General features: G+C 37.4%; 2 protein-coding genes across 3 annotated transcripts in view; both read left to right on the top strand.

Moving 5' to 3' along the window:
- Positions 1-134: 134 nt before the first annotated feature.
- klf17 (Kruppel like factor 17) lies at positions 135-2,980 on the top strand. Its single transcript, XM_079876228.1, has 3 exons — positions 135-748; positions 1,254-2,193; positions 2,301-2,980. The coding sequence occupies exons 1-3, from the start codon at positions 572-574 to the stop codon at positions 2,474-2,476; spliced, it is 1,293 nt and encodes a 430-aa protein (XP_079732354.1). The 5' UTR covers positions 135-571; the 3' UTR covers positions 2,477-2,980.
- A 1,416-nt stretch (positions 2,981-4,396) lies between these two features.
- Positions 4,397-15,463, top strand: part of slc6a9 (solute carrier family 6 member 9) — a gene marked incomplete at its 3' end in the record, with an annotated part of 53,956 nt that continues 42,889 nt past the window's right edge. Inside the window, exon 1 of one of the 2 annotated variants that reach the window (XM_079876224.1) lies at positions 4,397-4,466. Of the gene's footprint in view, positions 4,467-5,112; positions 5,285-15,463 lie in introns of those variants that run through there. The other variant, XM_079876223.1, reaches the window with a different exon arrangement.

The raw sequence follows: 15,463 nt of genomic DNA on the forward strand, positions 1-15,463 counted from the left end.
AACACATTTTAATAGATTTATATATTTAAAAAAAAATAATTCATCAAAATAATACGGTTTGAATGGCCCTCCAATAAACTACAAGAAGTTTGGCCGAGCATGGGGTTTGTGGCGCCCCCTTCAGCACTCAAACTACACTCAGAAGAATTACAATGCAATGGGGGCAATGCTTACATTCATTAGTAAAATTATTTGGAGGTAAAGGTTTTTACTTTGTTCTTGAATCTACACAATCGTATGAGTATGACTAACCGAATTCTTATTAAATATGGTGTGATGTGAGATTTTTTGCAATGAAACTGCAACAGCAGGTTCAGCGTGCACATTTTAGAATGTCTAATTCTGTTATCCTCCAGAACATAGAGTAGCTATCTAATTCTTGACAATTTAATGGAACAAGGAGATTCATTTTACGTTTTAGGCTATTAATTATACGTTTAATTATAGGCCAAATAATCAACTGTGCTTTGACAATATTTACATGTTGTTAAGGATAGCCAGAGTAAATACTCGATAGGCTACAACTACATGACCAACGTCACGAGAGCACGCCCACACGACACTCCTTATAATGGGACAGGTAGGAAGCCAGTCAAACGTATTAGAGACGCATTGTCTGTCTCGGATGAATGAGACTGAACAACTCCCTAACATTTGCAACATGGCTCTTGCAGATGCGATGTTGCCTTCGATAAATACTTTTTCAAGCAACCAGATTTTAGACCAAAAGCAGTCTGAAATTGTTCGGGTGAGTTCAACTCTTAATTTAAAGTTATTTAAGGTAGACTATATTTTAAAAAGTATTTTGAGTGTATTTATACATTTCGTTGTGTATTTTACGTTTAAGTAATCGCAGGAGTTATGCTACAAATTTATGGTAGCCTAAATGGAGGTTAAAAAAAAAAAAAAAAAAAAAATCGTCCGAGGAGAAAACCAATTATGATCGTATAGTAGCTTAATTTGCAAAACATAAATATTGCCATTATAGCCAATTTAGCCTACATTGCAATAACTAAGTTTTTTTGGTAACATAATGAAAGATAGTTGACGTTTGACTGTGTTGTTTGACTATCCCAAATAGTTGCGCTTAACAAGTTGCTTTTTTTTCTTTTCTTTTTTTAAAATGGGAAGTCATTAGCCTAAGTGTAATGCTGCATCTTTATAAATATTCTTGCTTAGTGGATTTTTAAATTTTATTTTAATCACCGATCATCTGAGAAAGGTGTCTAACCCGAATGTTTTTCCTCCCTCAGGACTGGAAAGTTGAACCAACTAAGACAGTTGGAGACGTGAGACCCCTCATCGAGGTGGAGTTCAGCATTGTCGAATCTCCATCTTTGGCCAAAGACGAGGACGATCTTTCCAAGTTTTTGGATCTAGAGTTCATTCTGTCCAACTCGGTCACGTCTGACATTGACAACAACTCAGCGCAACCGCCGCCCGCCTATTCTCTACCGGAGTCACCCGAAAGCTGCAGTACTGTATACGACAGCGATGGATGTCACCCGACGCCGAACGCTTTTTGTGGCAACAACTTTACCGCACGTCCCGGCCACAGTCTGGTAGCCGAGTTGTTTACCTCGGACATGAATTATCATGGCGACTCGCATGATTTTAAAGACAGACTGGAGTACACTGAACTAAGGGCTCTGAACTGTCGAAACCATGTGTCCACTTCTAATAACGTGGGATACAAAATCAAATCTGAAAACCACGAGCAATCCTGCATGATGGCCAACGACTACGTGGGTCATTATTATGAACAAGAACCCCAGCGCGTGATGACTTATGGGCATCACGTGCAACACGATGTGCCTCGGGACATTTTAGGGAGGAAAGACTGCATCCTAACTGAAATGAACTCTCACCATCACATTGACATTGCACATCAACATCAGTTCATGAATAGCGCGTCTTTTCCTCCTCAATACGCCCAGCATCAGCAGTATCACGGACATTACAGTATGTTTAGCGAACCATTGCGGGCAAATCACCCGGCCATGCCAGGTGTGATGCTGACTCCACCATCCTCACCGCTCCTGGGATTTTTAAACCCTGAAGACAGCAAGCCAAAACGAGGGCGTCGGTCATGGGCACGAAAACGGACTGCGACGCACAGCTGTGATTTCCCCGGATGTGGGAAAACGTACACGAAAAGCTCCCATTTGAAAGCGCACATGCGGACACACACAGGTATGTGGTGGAGTTTTATTTCACATGTTGTTTTTACTTAATTTCTGACTTTTAACGTTTTGGTAGGCCTACACAATAATAAATGTTTCCCCCCGTTCTGTTCACAGGTGAGAAACCCTACCACTGCAGTTGGGAAGGCTGTGGCTGGAAGTTCGCCAGGTCGGACGAGTTGACGCGTCACTACAGGAAACACACCGGACACAGGCCGTTTCAGTGCCACCTGTGCGAGAGAGCTTTCTCCCGCTCGGATCACCTGGCCCTGCACATGAAGAGGCACATGTAAAGGAAAAAAAAAAAAAGAAAGACACTATATCTATTTTAAACGACAAGAGAATTTTATATTGTTAAGACAATTCCTTTTTTGGGACAGCAGTTATTATGTGAATAGCAGTATAATGTAATTTCCTTTAAATTATGTCAGTATTTAATAGAAGGAGATTCTTGTTCATTTAGAAGGTAAATTATGTAGTACTTTCCCAGATGTATAAAAACGGGGCAGGACCCATACTTTTGTATAGGCTATATGTTTTTTTAATCTCCATTTAAACATTTGTATCAAGTCAGGGAGTATTTTTTTTCATGGATTTTCAGAATTAAAAGCATTTTCTTTTTTTGTACTCAGCCTTTTGTCTCATTTTCTTAAGTTACTTATTTCTACACAAAGAGCATATAGCACAAATAAGTTTTCCTCCATTGCACTGGGTGCAAACAAACAAAATAAAAAAATGGGAAACTCTGGCAAATTAAATTATTCATGTAAATTGATAGCCTAATATAAATATTTATCAAAAAAAAAAAAAATTAAAAGAAAAGTTTTTCATGTGATTTGTAGGCCTACACTCTTCATGTAGGCCCTATAAATTCTTTTTTTAAAATGCCTTTAAAAATATCTAATGCCTAGCCTACTTATCGTCACTCTAAATACTCTAAAATCAAGTAATTAACTTATGCAACATCACCATCATTGTCAACAATTATAATCCTCTTAATCATCACAAATATTGTAAATAATACATTTAGTCGTCTAGAACACAGGATTCTAATATAGGCTACAACATGTCACCGCTACTAGTCTTTCAAAGTTACAGTATGTCGCCCTCTACCGTCTGAAAATATGTAAGCAGTGTAGCCACAGAACCTCATGGGTTCTCAAACCAACGGTAGCATAAGCTTACTTAGATTGACGTAACGTTTATGAAAAATAATTCATAATTGAAACTACACATGTTGTTTGCGTTTTGTTACAACAAAACACTAACAGTATCCCTCTCCTGAGTCCTGGCAAGAAGTCATAACACGTTTCTACAAGGGAGTTTTTTTCTCCAGTCTCGAATATAAGAAGTAGGCTACTTTTCATATTTACGTTAAAAAAAAATCAGGCTGTTTCAGACATTTAGAGCACAATCCAACCGTCCAACGTTCGTTCGCATCGTTAAATATCAAAATCATAATTAATTTTCGTTGTGTAAAGTTTATCTGCAGGTATCAATTTCTACCACGAGATGGCAGTCTTCCCTAAGGTTTGTCTCTGATATTACACCTGCTGATGCAACAATGTCACATGTAGTGGAGGAGCACACTAATGTTGTTCGTGTTTAGAAGTAAGCAACTGGTGAACAAGATAAAACTGTAAATGTAAAAATAACTTTAAATGTACATGATAAATCATATTAATCTAACCAGAGTAAGAATTAATTTGAAATTTCCTTAAGTTATATTGCTACTCCAAACACTCCTTTAACTATTAAAATGTTAGCATTAATACTGAATTATCTAGGCTAAATAATGATGCAGAGACAGAATATGCAGTCTTTCTTCCCTTTCAACATGTGGTTTACTTGTGGTTTAATTAAGCTATCAATAGCTAGGTTACCAATTGTATGGCATAAATGCTTATTTGAGGCATGACACTGACAGCAACGGCGCATATCACAAAGATGTTTACATACCAACACACTTGACTCTGAATACTTTCGTTTTTTCCATAAGTCCCCATGTCATTTAGATTAGACTCTGCATTCTGCCTCTTCGGAGAAATAACGTTAATTTAATATCATTGCGTATTCATGCCATTTTTTCAACAGAGCGGCAAATTTAGAGAGGGACCAATGGTACACCTTACATCTTACAGCTGAAGCCAAGCAAGCACTCGTTTGTATAGCTAAGTTAGCAGTTGTTAAACCCACCGCTACGCTGCGCAACGGCGCGTGAATGGGGGAGCTTGTATATCCTCCTTATATCGTCTTCCAGCATCTTTTTTAGAGAACAAAAAGGTAACGAATGTGCGTCTGTCGCTAAATGTCCTCATTTCACCCATGATATTCATTCCACGCTCCCTTTTTGTGTTTGCTTCGAAATGTGTTGCTATGCGACAGAGCCGTAAGGTTTTGGCAGCACACCTCACTCTTTTTACATTTATTACATTTAAAGGGTCCAGAAACCAAAAATAGCTGAATTAGAAAGTAGCAGGTTAATAAAAATATCAGAGTTTTGCAGTTTTATTTGCAGTTTCAATGTGAAACTGTTACTCAATGACTATAGTCGCAGGTCTATTGTCTCCCGGAAACATCCACCAACCGCAGCAAAACGCACGTGCTCAATAATCGGTAAATCTTAATCTTAGCCAGATCATCTGTTAAGGCTGTTAATCCTAACCTATGCTAATTATTTAATTTATTTGTTTTTATTCTGTTTATTATATGTCCAAATTATTTGAGAGTTATTTTTGAGTTATTTATCTTTGGTGTAGCATTTTCAGATGATATCTTATTTTCAGATAACAACGGTCAGTCGACGCACTGTTAGGTAGTTAGCTGCTACATTATGCTGAAATGATTTAAGAGCTCTACAACTTCAACACCATCTTCACGTGTGGTGTAATGGGAGGGTCTTTTTTATCAAGGGGGCTGGGCCACATCTGAACAGAGCGTGCACTTTGAAAATTGGAAGTTTATCAAAGAAGTGTCCATCAATTTAATGAGAAGATAGTGTTCAAAACTCTTTAGACGCCGGTAATAGCCTACTTTCAGAGCATTTGTAACAGATCCACTGACAGTGCTGTCTTCTGTATAACACCGCGGAGCAAGCGATGGTAAGACCAATGATACTATACACGAGGTGTAGCCTACACTACAGCTGAATGATCCTTCCGTATTTTATTTCATAGAACCAGTAAGTCGTTCCTCGGTTTAAAGACTTACTATAATTGTACAGATATTCAGTTTAATAGAAACGTTAAACTATTATTTGTTCGTTTCAGGTCAGATTTATTTCTACTAACAGCATTACAGTGCGGAAAAAGTGTCAGCAATGATGCTGTTTTTATTTTGCACCCTAAGCTATAGAATAATTACATCCTTTAATGTTAGCTATTTATTGTTTAATAAACTTGCATGTGAAGGGCCTGTTAAACCAAATTCCTCCATATCAGGCGGTGAAAATTATTCTAGCGGTTTAAAGGGTTTTTCCTCTTGCTTTCGTTTTCAGATTCATGTTCATTTTAAATGAGTTCAGATTACCAGATTTGCGACACCTTTTAATCGTTTTGATTGGAATCATTTACAGTGGCAAATGTCCGCTAGCACTCTTACTTAGCTTGACTCAGGCACCTAAATTGTCTCAATGATGAATATGTAATCTTTGTTCTTAAACAACAAACATTAGATAAGAAATTACAGAAAGTCATACATTCAGTAGCGTTTTTGAAAAGTGGATTTTTTTTTCATGTGAAAAAAATCCAGGAATCAATGCCTTATATTGTCACAGAACGTTGTTACACATATAACCTTTGGTTTCTCATATTACATTTACATTTATTCAAAGTGACCTACAAATGAGATCAAGTATCCATTACACTTATGTCAGGTGGTTTTGATGTCATATGTCTTGAACTTCTCCTGTAGTTTAGGTGTAATACTTTCTCATGCATTTTTATCAAGTAGTAAAGTACTAAAATAATACAGTATTACCCTACTTTAACTGGCATATGCTTTTCAGGATAACAAAGATATTTAGTTTAGTTATTTTGACATGTTCAGTTTTCTTTCTATGCTTAATTTGTAACTTTGTCATATAGTGGATGCTTCTATTTTAAAGGTAGAGAATAGAGATTTCTGGAATGATTTACTATTTCTGGCTAAATCTCAGTTACTGTGGTATTTTTTAAAAGAAACAATATTTATAGCACTGTTTTGATATTTAAACTAGCATTTTTGCAGCATTCGCATGCGCTCCGGCCGCCCATTTGCACCAAAACAGTGCCTGGTGTCTGGAGAACGCACTCCCTGAAATAAGTTCGAAAGTGCAAGCGATTATCCGTTATCTCTGCGCAAACCTCAAAAATGCAAACCCGCGAAAACGCAGACGTTGCGCACATGCGCATTACGTGTTCAGTCCAAACTGGTATGCACGTTTGAATATGTGCGCAAGCGTGTAGTCCTTCTTTACAAATCAACCCTCAATAAACTACTTTTCTGGCCTTAGAAATTTATAATACAGAATTTTTTTGTCGCGTCTGCGTAGCCACGCGAATCGGAATTATCCCGACAACGTTTTATCTGTGCAGAGGTAAAGGGAAGGGAAGGAGGCCTTCACATGGGAGGGACTGGTTGACACTTCAGGACTGCATTTTCATCGTGTCCAGGTGCAGGTCCTTCATCAGATCTGGATACGGCCCGGATCTGGCGGACTGCGGCAAAACTCGGATAAACAGAGAGACTAATATTAGCGTAGACGCCATTCTTCTTATGATGTAACAAATGCATCAGGATTTATGGGGAGTGTTCACGGTTCTGGCTGACCTAATCTATGCAGCCTTACATTGAATTATAGAAGTCTATAATGTGTTATGTGTATGCTATGCCAAAGAGATGTGTTTTTAGTCTAGATCTGCTATCAGTTTCTGATGCAGAAAAGTTAGTTCATGCGTTCATGACCTCGAGACTAGATTACTGTAATGCTTTATTAGCTGGTTGTCCTGCATCTTCAATAAACAAGCTACAGTTAGTCCAAAATGCAGCCGCTAGAGTTCTTACTAGATCAAGAAAATATGATCATATAACACCGATTTTAACATCACTACATTGGTTACCTATAAAGTCCCGTATTAACTACAAGGTATTGCTACTGACTTATAAAGCCCTAAACGGCTTAGCTCCAGTCTATTTAACGGATCTTCTATCGCCCTATAATCCATCGCGCTCTTTAAGATCACTAAATTCGAGGCTTTTGGTCATACCTAGGATATCCAGATCCATCAAAGGAGGGAGAGCATTTTCACATTTAGCTCCAAAACTCTGGAATAGCCTTCCTGATACTGTTCGTTGCTCAGACTCGCTCTCCCAGTTTAAAACTAGATTAAAGACGCATCTCTTCAGCCAGGCATTCATATAATATATATATATATATATATATATATATATATATATTTTTTTTTAATCTTGCAGTTAATTCCGGTCTCTAGTTCATAAACGCCAGAGGAGAACTGGCCCCCGACTGAGCCTGGGTTCTCCCAAGGTTTTTTTTTCTCCATTAGGTCACCTGATGGAGTTTCAGGTCACCATTAGGTCACTTGATGGAATTTTTCGGTTCCTTGCCACTGTTGCCTTTGACTTGCTCAGTTGGGGATATTTTGGGGATATTTAATTTAATTTTATCAATCAATAAATTCCACTAGAAACAAACCTTGTTGTATTATTTTAATTTAATACTGTGAAGCTGCTTTGATACAATCCGTATTGTGAAAAGCGCTATACAAATATACTTGATTTGAACTGACAGAGTGTGCCTGCTTCCTGGACAATGTTAGGAAGATTGTTCCAAAGTTTTGGTGCTAAATAGGAAAAGGATCTACCACCAGCAGTCGATTTTGATAGGTATTATCAACTGGCCGGAATTTTGAGATCGCAATAGATGTGAAGGACTATAATGCGTTAAGAGCTCGCTCAAGTACTGGGGAGCGAAACCATTTAGTGCTTTGTAAGTAATCAGCAATATTGAAAAATTTACACAATGCTTAATTGGGAGCCAATGTAGTGTTGAACCTGGCTAATATGGTCATACTTCCTGGTTCTGGTAAGAACTCTAGCTGCTGCATTTTGGACCAGCTGTAGTTTGTTTATTAAGCATGCAGGGCAACCACCCATAATAGCATTACAATTATCTAGCCTTGATGTCATGAATGCATGAACTAATTGTTCTGCATTTTTCATTGAGAGCATATGACATAATTTAGATATATTTTTAAGATGAAAAAATGCGGTTTTACAGATACTGGACACGTGACTTTCAAATGAAAGATTGGTATCAAAGAGCACACCCAGGTTCCTAACCGACGACGAGGACTTGACAGAGCAGCCATCAAGTGTTAGACAGTATTCTAAGTTATTACGTGAGGAAGTGTTTTTTGTCAAATAATTAGAATCTCTGTTTTTTCTGAGTTAAGTAGTAGGAAATTGCTAATCATCCAGTTTTTTATATCAGCTATGCATTCCGTTAATTTTGTGAATTGTTTTTTGTGATTTTGTGAGTTTAGTCAGGGTGTGAAGAAATATAGAGCTGCGTATCATTAGCATAACAGTGAAAACTAATGCCATGCTTCCTAATGATATCTCCCAAGGGTAGCATGTACAGAGTGAACAGCAACGGTACTAGTACTGAGCCTTGTGGTACACCATACTGAACTTTTGATCGATAAGACATCTCTTCATTTACTGCTGCAAACTGATAATGGTCATATAAGTATGATTTAAACCATGCTAATGCAATTCCACTAATGCCAACATAATTTTCAAGTCCTTTTAAAAGAATGTTGTGGTCGATAGTGTCAAATGCAGCAATAAGATCGAGTAACACTGGACTGGAATAAGGAATAAGATCGAGTAACACACACGATGATAAGAGAAAATCATTTGTGACTCTAATGAGAGCTGTCTCAGTACTATGGTACGGTCTAAATCCTGATTGAAAATCCTCGCAGATATCATTTCTTTATAAAAAGGAACATAGTTGTTAAAGGGATAGTTCACTTTGAAATTAAATTTTGGTATGTTTTACCTCAAGGGCATCCAAGATGTAGGTGTCTTTTTTTCCACAGTAGTTTCAATTTTGATATTTTTAGGTCAAACCGTTCTTGTCTGTCAGTCATTTAATGCAGGTATGTGGTCACTGTCTCAAAGAGCATGCACAGAGTCCAAATTAAAACAATTCCCCATCGTCCAAATTAAACAATTCCCCATCATAAGTACACATTGATGTACACATAGATATATACACTAGATGTCGCCTTGTCTACGGCAGTTCATTGGAACGAATGTCTTTAAGGCGACAACTAGTGTGTATATCTATGCACCAGTCTGCGTACACGTCACACACCAGGATGCGCGCGCCCCCTCAGATCACTTGGACGTGGCTGTGTATAAGAGGTAAAAACGATATAAATACTGTTCGTTTTCTCACACAAACCGCTCGTTTCGTGTCTTAGGCCATCAATGTGTACTTACGATGGGGAATTGTTTAATTTGGACGATGGGGAATTGTTTTAATTTGGACTCTGTGCATGCTCTTTGAGACAGTGACCACAGACCTGCATTAAATGACTGACAGACAAGAACGGTTTGACCTAAAAATATCAAAATTGAAACTACTGCGGAAAAAAAGACACCTACATCTTGGATGCCCTTGAGGTAAGCTAAAACATACCAAAATTTAATTTCAAAGTGAACTATCCCTTTAAGATACTGCCTTTTCAAGTATCGATCAAGATTCGAGATCAGCCTGTAATTGACTAGCCTAATTCTGTAGAATCAAGTTGCGTTTTTTTAACAAGTGGTTTAATCATAGCCAGCTTAAAAGTTTTTGGTACATATCCTAATGACAAAGATGAATTAATGATATTAAGAATAGGATCTATGACCTCTGGAAGCATGTCTTTCTGTAGCTTAGTCGGTATAGGGTCTAACATACATGTTGTCGATTTAGATGATTTAACGAGTTTAGAAAATTCTATAAATATTCAAAATAAGTATTTTGTAAATGCATGAATCTGGCACTTACACTGATTTGGCTGAATCTATATTCAAGAACACACTATAATACAATCTGCTTTGCTTCATTCTGCCATTTGAATCTAATTAAAACATTGTTGCCGTCTTTCCAATTTCCTTAAATAAAATAAGGAAAAGCTCATTAGTAAACAAATAAAAGACTAACCTCCAACATTCACATTGCACACAGGCATCAGAAAAATTTAGGTTAACCTGTGATGTAACAGATTGTTATAGCATACTTTGCACGTGCCTATCCATCATGCTTAAACGCATGTTGGGCACGCTGAGATAATTTTTACCACTAAAGAGATGAGAAGATGTAGGATAATCATACCACACAGCAACATCTGGGCCCAATCTGTGCTCAAACATGTCAAGATAATTTATGATTGAGCAGAGCAGTGCATAGAGGTGTGTCAAATCATGCATTAAGTGACCACGCTGTCAAAACACTTCCTCTGTACCGTACATAGTGTGGTTTAGCTCCCACACATTAAAAAAAATGTCATGTGTTGACATTCTATGTCACAAACCGGAAAGGTGCCAGAGTGTGAATTTCAAAAGTACTTTATTTGCTTTTTGTTTGTTTTACCTTTTGCTATGGCCATAATTCACCATTTAAAGGTTTTTTTGATGTTGTTGTTTTGTACATTTGTTGTATGTGCAATTTAGGGGTTAAAAGTCAGTCAGAAAACTCTGCAAACTATGGTGATAGTTTCCTCATGGAAATTTGGGAGAAATTCTGAAAGATTTAGGATTACTTTTTTGAAGCCTTTTGAAAAATCCCAGCTCCTACAAATGTTTGTGCACATGTAGTCTCGGAAGGTAGTTCTGTTTTTCACAATTAGTGCTCCCATGCATGGGCACCTTCATCAGACCGAAAATCAAAACGTTAAATTTCCTGGCCAGACAGACTGTCCACCATTTGTCCACAATGTAAAGTAAATGGGATTAAATGGCTGTACGAACAATATTTCCTTGCTGGTTGAGTGGAAGTCAGGAATGTTGTTGTTTTTCTATGGGATGTACTGTCATGCTTGAACTTCCTAATGTTAAGATTCAAGAATTTTTCCAGTCATTGATTTTCGAAAATACTGTGGACAAGACCTGATGAATTCCTGTCAATTTGATCATGTCTGTTTTCAGTAGTTAGCCTATCCCTTTTAAACAACCTGGGAGGAAGGAGGGAAAACTAGACAAACTGCAGAGACATATGGTTAGAAACAAAAACAAAAAAGGAAAAATGGTTAGATTGAAAAAAGTTATTCCCAGTATTCTTATTTGCTGAAAACCACAAAATCAGTAATCACAGCAATGTTATAATTTTAGTTACATTTTTTCTCTGTTGTTGCTTAAATGTCCAGTTATACCGTGTGTTTATAAAATGTACAATAATTGTATGACCAAGTACTTCAGATTAATGGATTGAACTCTGAGTTTAATATTTGCCAGAAAATTGCTCAAAGTTTGTTATTCTAATGAATTTAGATAGGCAGTAGGCTAACTCTTGTGCTTTAAATTATCTACAGATAACACCGCCAGAGGCCTGTTGCACGAAGATAGTTTTCAGAAATAGGTTGAGTTGACAAAACCTTACAATTCCAACCCGGTTTCGTTTAGGTTCAGCTGGCTCACAACGCTCAGTATTAACCTTCCCTGTCAACTCAGGTGCTGCATCCCACATTTGCCTACTTGTTTAACTACGCCTTAAAAGTATGTACTCTTTGTGAAGAAAAAGTACATTGCAAAAAAGTAGACAAGCTTTGGGACATACTATCACGTCGTTCAACGGACGCTCTGCATAGTTACGCATTTTGTCAGTGTAAGCTGGCCTGTTAATCATCTTGTCACAGTTAAAATCCTCCACATTTAATTGAATTTAATTTCGTACTGTATTGGAGAGAAAGTTGCACGTTGATCTTTCATGCTGAGAGCTCTCCTCATGTGTTTGCATTAAGATGCATTTAAAAGTTAAAGGCCTAATGGATCTTTATAAAAGTCCACATTGTTGTTAAAGATGAAATATAACATGGACAACAACGTTAAATAAATATTGTTTTATCAGGTAAAATGTAGATTATTAGTCACTCAAACCCCTTTATCTAAACCTCTTTACTTAACCGTCGGTCGTGTACACCCACCATGTTTTTTAACACTTTTTATTCATGTTTGTAGTTCTGAACTGTATCCTCCTCCAAAGCGCAATGGGTTGTGTGGGTAATATTACCCGCTATAGTCAAGTTAAGTCACCTTAATTTATATAGGGATTTTTATGCAACAAAGATTGTTTTGGCTGTACAGCAGCTCAAGAAGAAAAGTAATTGTCTAGCTTAAGTAAGTTTTTAATTGATTCACTTCCGTTGTAAAAATTATTAGTTATTAACTTAGGGGCCGCTTACACAATACCTTTTTCAACTGAAAACAGAAAACTTTTAATGTGTTCTGGCTGTTCATTTACACAACAACAGCATTTTGGTGGCCTGAGAACTCAAACTTTAAAGTAGGTTTTTTCTAAGTGCAAGTTTTTGAAAACGGGTTTTGAAAGCGATACCGTTACCATCTCCGTGTAAACGTCAAAAACATGGCATGACGGCATGCACATGCGTATTACGTGTTTAGTGTATAGGCATGCGCGTTGGAATGCGTATGTGCACGGGCGCGTAGTCTTTCTTTACAAACCTGGCATGCATAATACATCGTTTTTCGTTTTCGCGGATGCTTGTGAACGGGAATCATTTTGATAACTTTTTTACCTGTATGTGGAAAAACATATTTCATGAAAAAAAAAAGTTTGTCGTCTCGATGAGGCCTTCGCATGGGATAGTCTAGTTGACACGTTCTCTGCTGACACTTCAGGGCTGCGTTGTGGTCGTGTCTAGGCGCAAGTCCTTCATCTGATCTGGATACGGCCCAGATTTCTTGTTATGAATTGTATCCTATTTTCCCTTGTTACAGTTAACTACGCGAAGTGATATGGAACTGTAATGCGGTCAAGACCTGCCTGGAACTACTTTAGCCGTGCGTTTTCCTGAAAATAATTGCACACCTTTGAATGTTCGTCAACCAATCAGATTATAGCATTTAACTGCCCTATGGTAAAAATATGAATTATACATAATTATAATGATAATTCATATAATTTATAATTTATTAAATAATTAGCTGCAAAATATGGGCAATTTTGGATCGAGAGATACAAGAGGAGTGGCTTTATTGCATCACATATATGTGTCACTGTGCTTACAGCTGATTAGTCCAGTTTTGGTTTGCTATCTCTAACCCAGAATAAAACCTGCTCAAGAGCAGATTAGCCTAAGTTACAATGACGATGAACACTGCTAAAAACCAATCCAACAGAGTTTGCTCAAACTAATCTCAAACTTACCTGGGTAGCAACTGAATCCGGCTTCATATAGCATCCATTTCAACAAGCATCAGATAGCATCCATTTCATGGATGAGCAACATAAACAGAAATATTATCAAAAAATAATTAAAAACCAAAGAAAGAAGTGTCCTTTCTTTTTGGTGGGTTTAGGAACTGCTTATATCACTGTTAATACATTTTATTTCTGTCAATGTTTTGTCGTGCTAAAGGTCCAGTGTCACACAAGGGTAAAATATTGCCACATTTGATACTGTCATGATGGTCTGTCATTTACTGGACAAATCATAGAAAAGTGCCGCAGAATACTTTAAAATCTTGATCCTTCTCATAATCGCCTTGGTTTATTAAAGAATAATCGAATGGTTTGAGTCTCGATTTCTACTCACATGTGTGAGGTAAAGTTCACTGTAGTAGGAAGGCATCGCAGTGTTTTGGAGCTGCTCTGTGTTATCTGTGTTGGGTGGAGTTGAGGAGGTGCGGTACATTGTATCATGCTACTACAGATGCTCAGTTGTAATCATGGCTTTCAGGTCCAAAAGGATAAGCATAAACCTTAAAATAGCTACCAGTCTAGTGAAAGATGTTCTGCTCTTGCTGGGAAAATGTAAAATGTGTTTATTTTGCCTTTTCTAAGATTTTGTCTGATGACATTCACTGTTAAATGGAAATTAGATTTTGGAATGAAAGACTTTAGGTTGACATCTGTTACAATAATGGGACTCTTTTTCCCCCCCTTCAAATTATGACATGAATTATGGCGACACTGAAAATCTTTTTTTAAAACTTGAGATAACTTCAGATTCATTGATAAAGTCTTGTTTTTGTGCATCAAACCACACCAGGACACATTTTACATATCTACATAATTAGTTTTTAGAATTGTGTTCCCATTGGCTGTTCAGTTTGAGGCAAGCTAGGCATGATGCCTGCGTGATTAGCCAGGGCTTGTGAATGCCAATGAAACTGAAGAGAGGGAGTTCGATGTGATGGTTTAAGTCTCTGTGGCTGTTGGAAGCTGTCTTTTCCACCCGTCACGGCTAATGAGAGCCACCCTATGACCTGCCACAGCTTTGGAGTGTAGACACTTCATTAGCCACTTCAAGCAGTGTCTGCAAGGTGACTTCCCAACTTCCACCCACCACATCCAACTGGGTTTCTGGAACACTGCATTGTCTTCTGATTCCATTCATATTAGTGACATTCCAGGGGGGTGAAATACTCATCAACTTTCCTGTCACTGTCTGCAGCTATAGTTGAACCCTGTTGTACTTAAATTGATTGGCCATTAAACATTTGTGACAGTGATTATTGTAAGTAGAATGACAAATTATATTTATTGAAGTCCTCTTTCTACAGTTATCAGTCTAGTTTTAATAAATTTAAACTAATAAATTTTTTTAAACAAAAATGCCTTAGTAGTGAGCACAAGCATCTTGAGATTCTAATGATGCTGACAAGGGTATTAGGTTTTCTCAGCCCAAGAACTGTTTGGATATCTTCTGTTGGAACTTGGAGGGTATATTTCGCACCCACAGCAATGTTTAAAACAGTTTCTTCTGTAGTGTTGAATTGCCCCAGGTTTAGTGTCATCTCCCACATGTGCATTCAGTGACAGTGGCAACTTCCGGCCACAACAAGACCTGAGACCTCAAGCTGCAAAAGCCACTTTTCTTTCACTCAAGCAATTTATTGCAGCTCTATATGTGCTTTTAATACAACAAATTAATGTTTTATGTGACATGTTGCTACTAAATAACATCCAGCTTCTGATTTGGCTTTGTTGATGAATTGATAGTGACATGGTTGTTTTTTTTTTTGTTTTTTTTAAAGGGATACTC

The sequence above is a fragment of the Squalius cephalus genome (genome assembly GCF_949319135.1).
Source record: "Squalius cephalus genome assembly, chromosome: 7".
NCBI lineage: Eukaryota > Metazoa > Chordata > Actinopteri > Cypriniformes > Leuciscidae > Squalius > Squalius cephalus.

Bases quoted from the DNA above. Each gene is read 5' to 3' on its own strand.
- klf17 (XM_079876228.1), top strand. From the start codon at position 572: ATGGGACAGGTAGGAAGCCAGTCAAACGTATTAGAGACGCATTGTCTG. The intron at 749-1,253 runs GTGAGTTCAACT...TTCCTCCCTCAG, and splicing joins AGCAGTCTGAAATTGTTCGG to GACTGGAAAGTTGAACCAAC. The intron at 2,194-2,300 runs GTATGTGGTGGA...TTCTGTTCACAG, and splicing joins GCACATGCGGACACACACAG to GTGAGAAACCCTACCACTGC.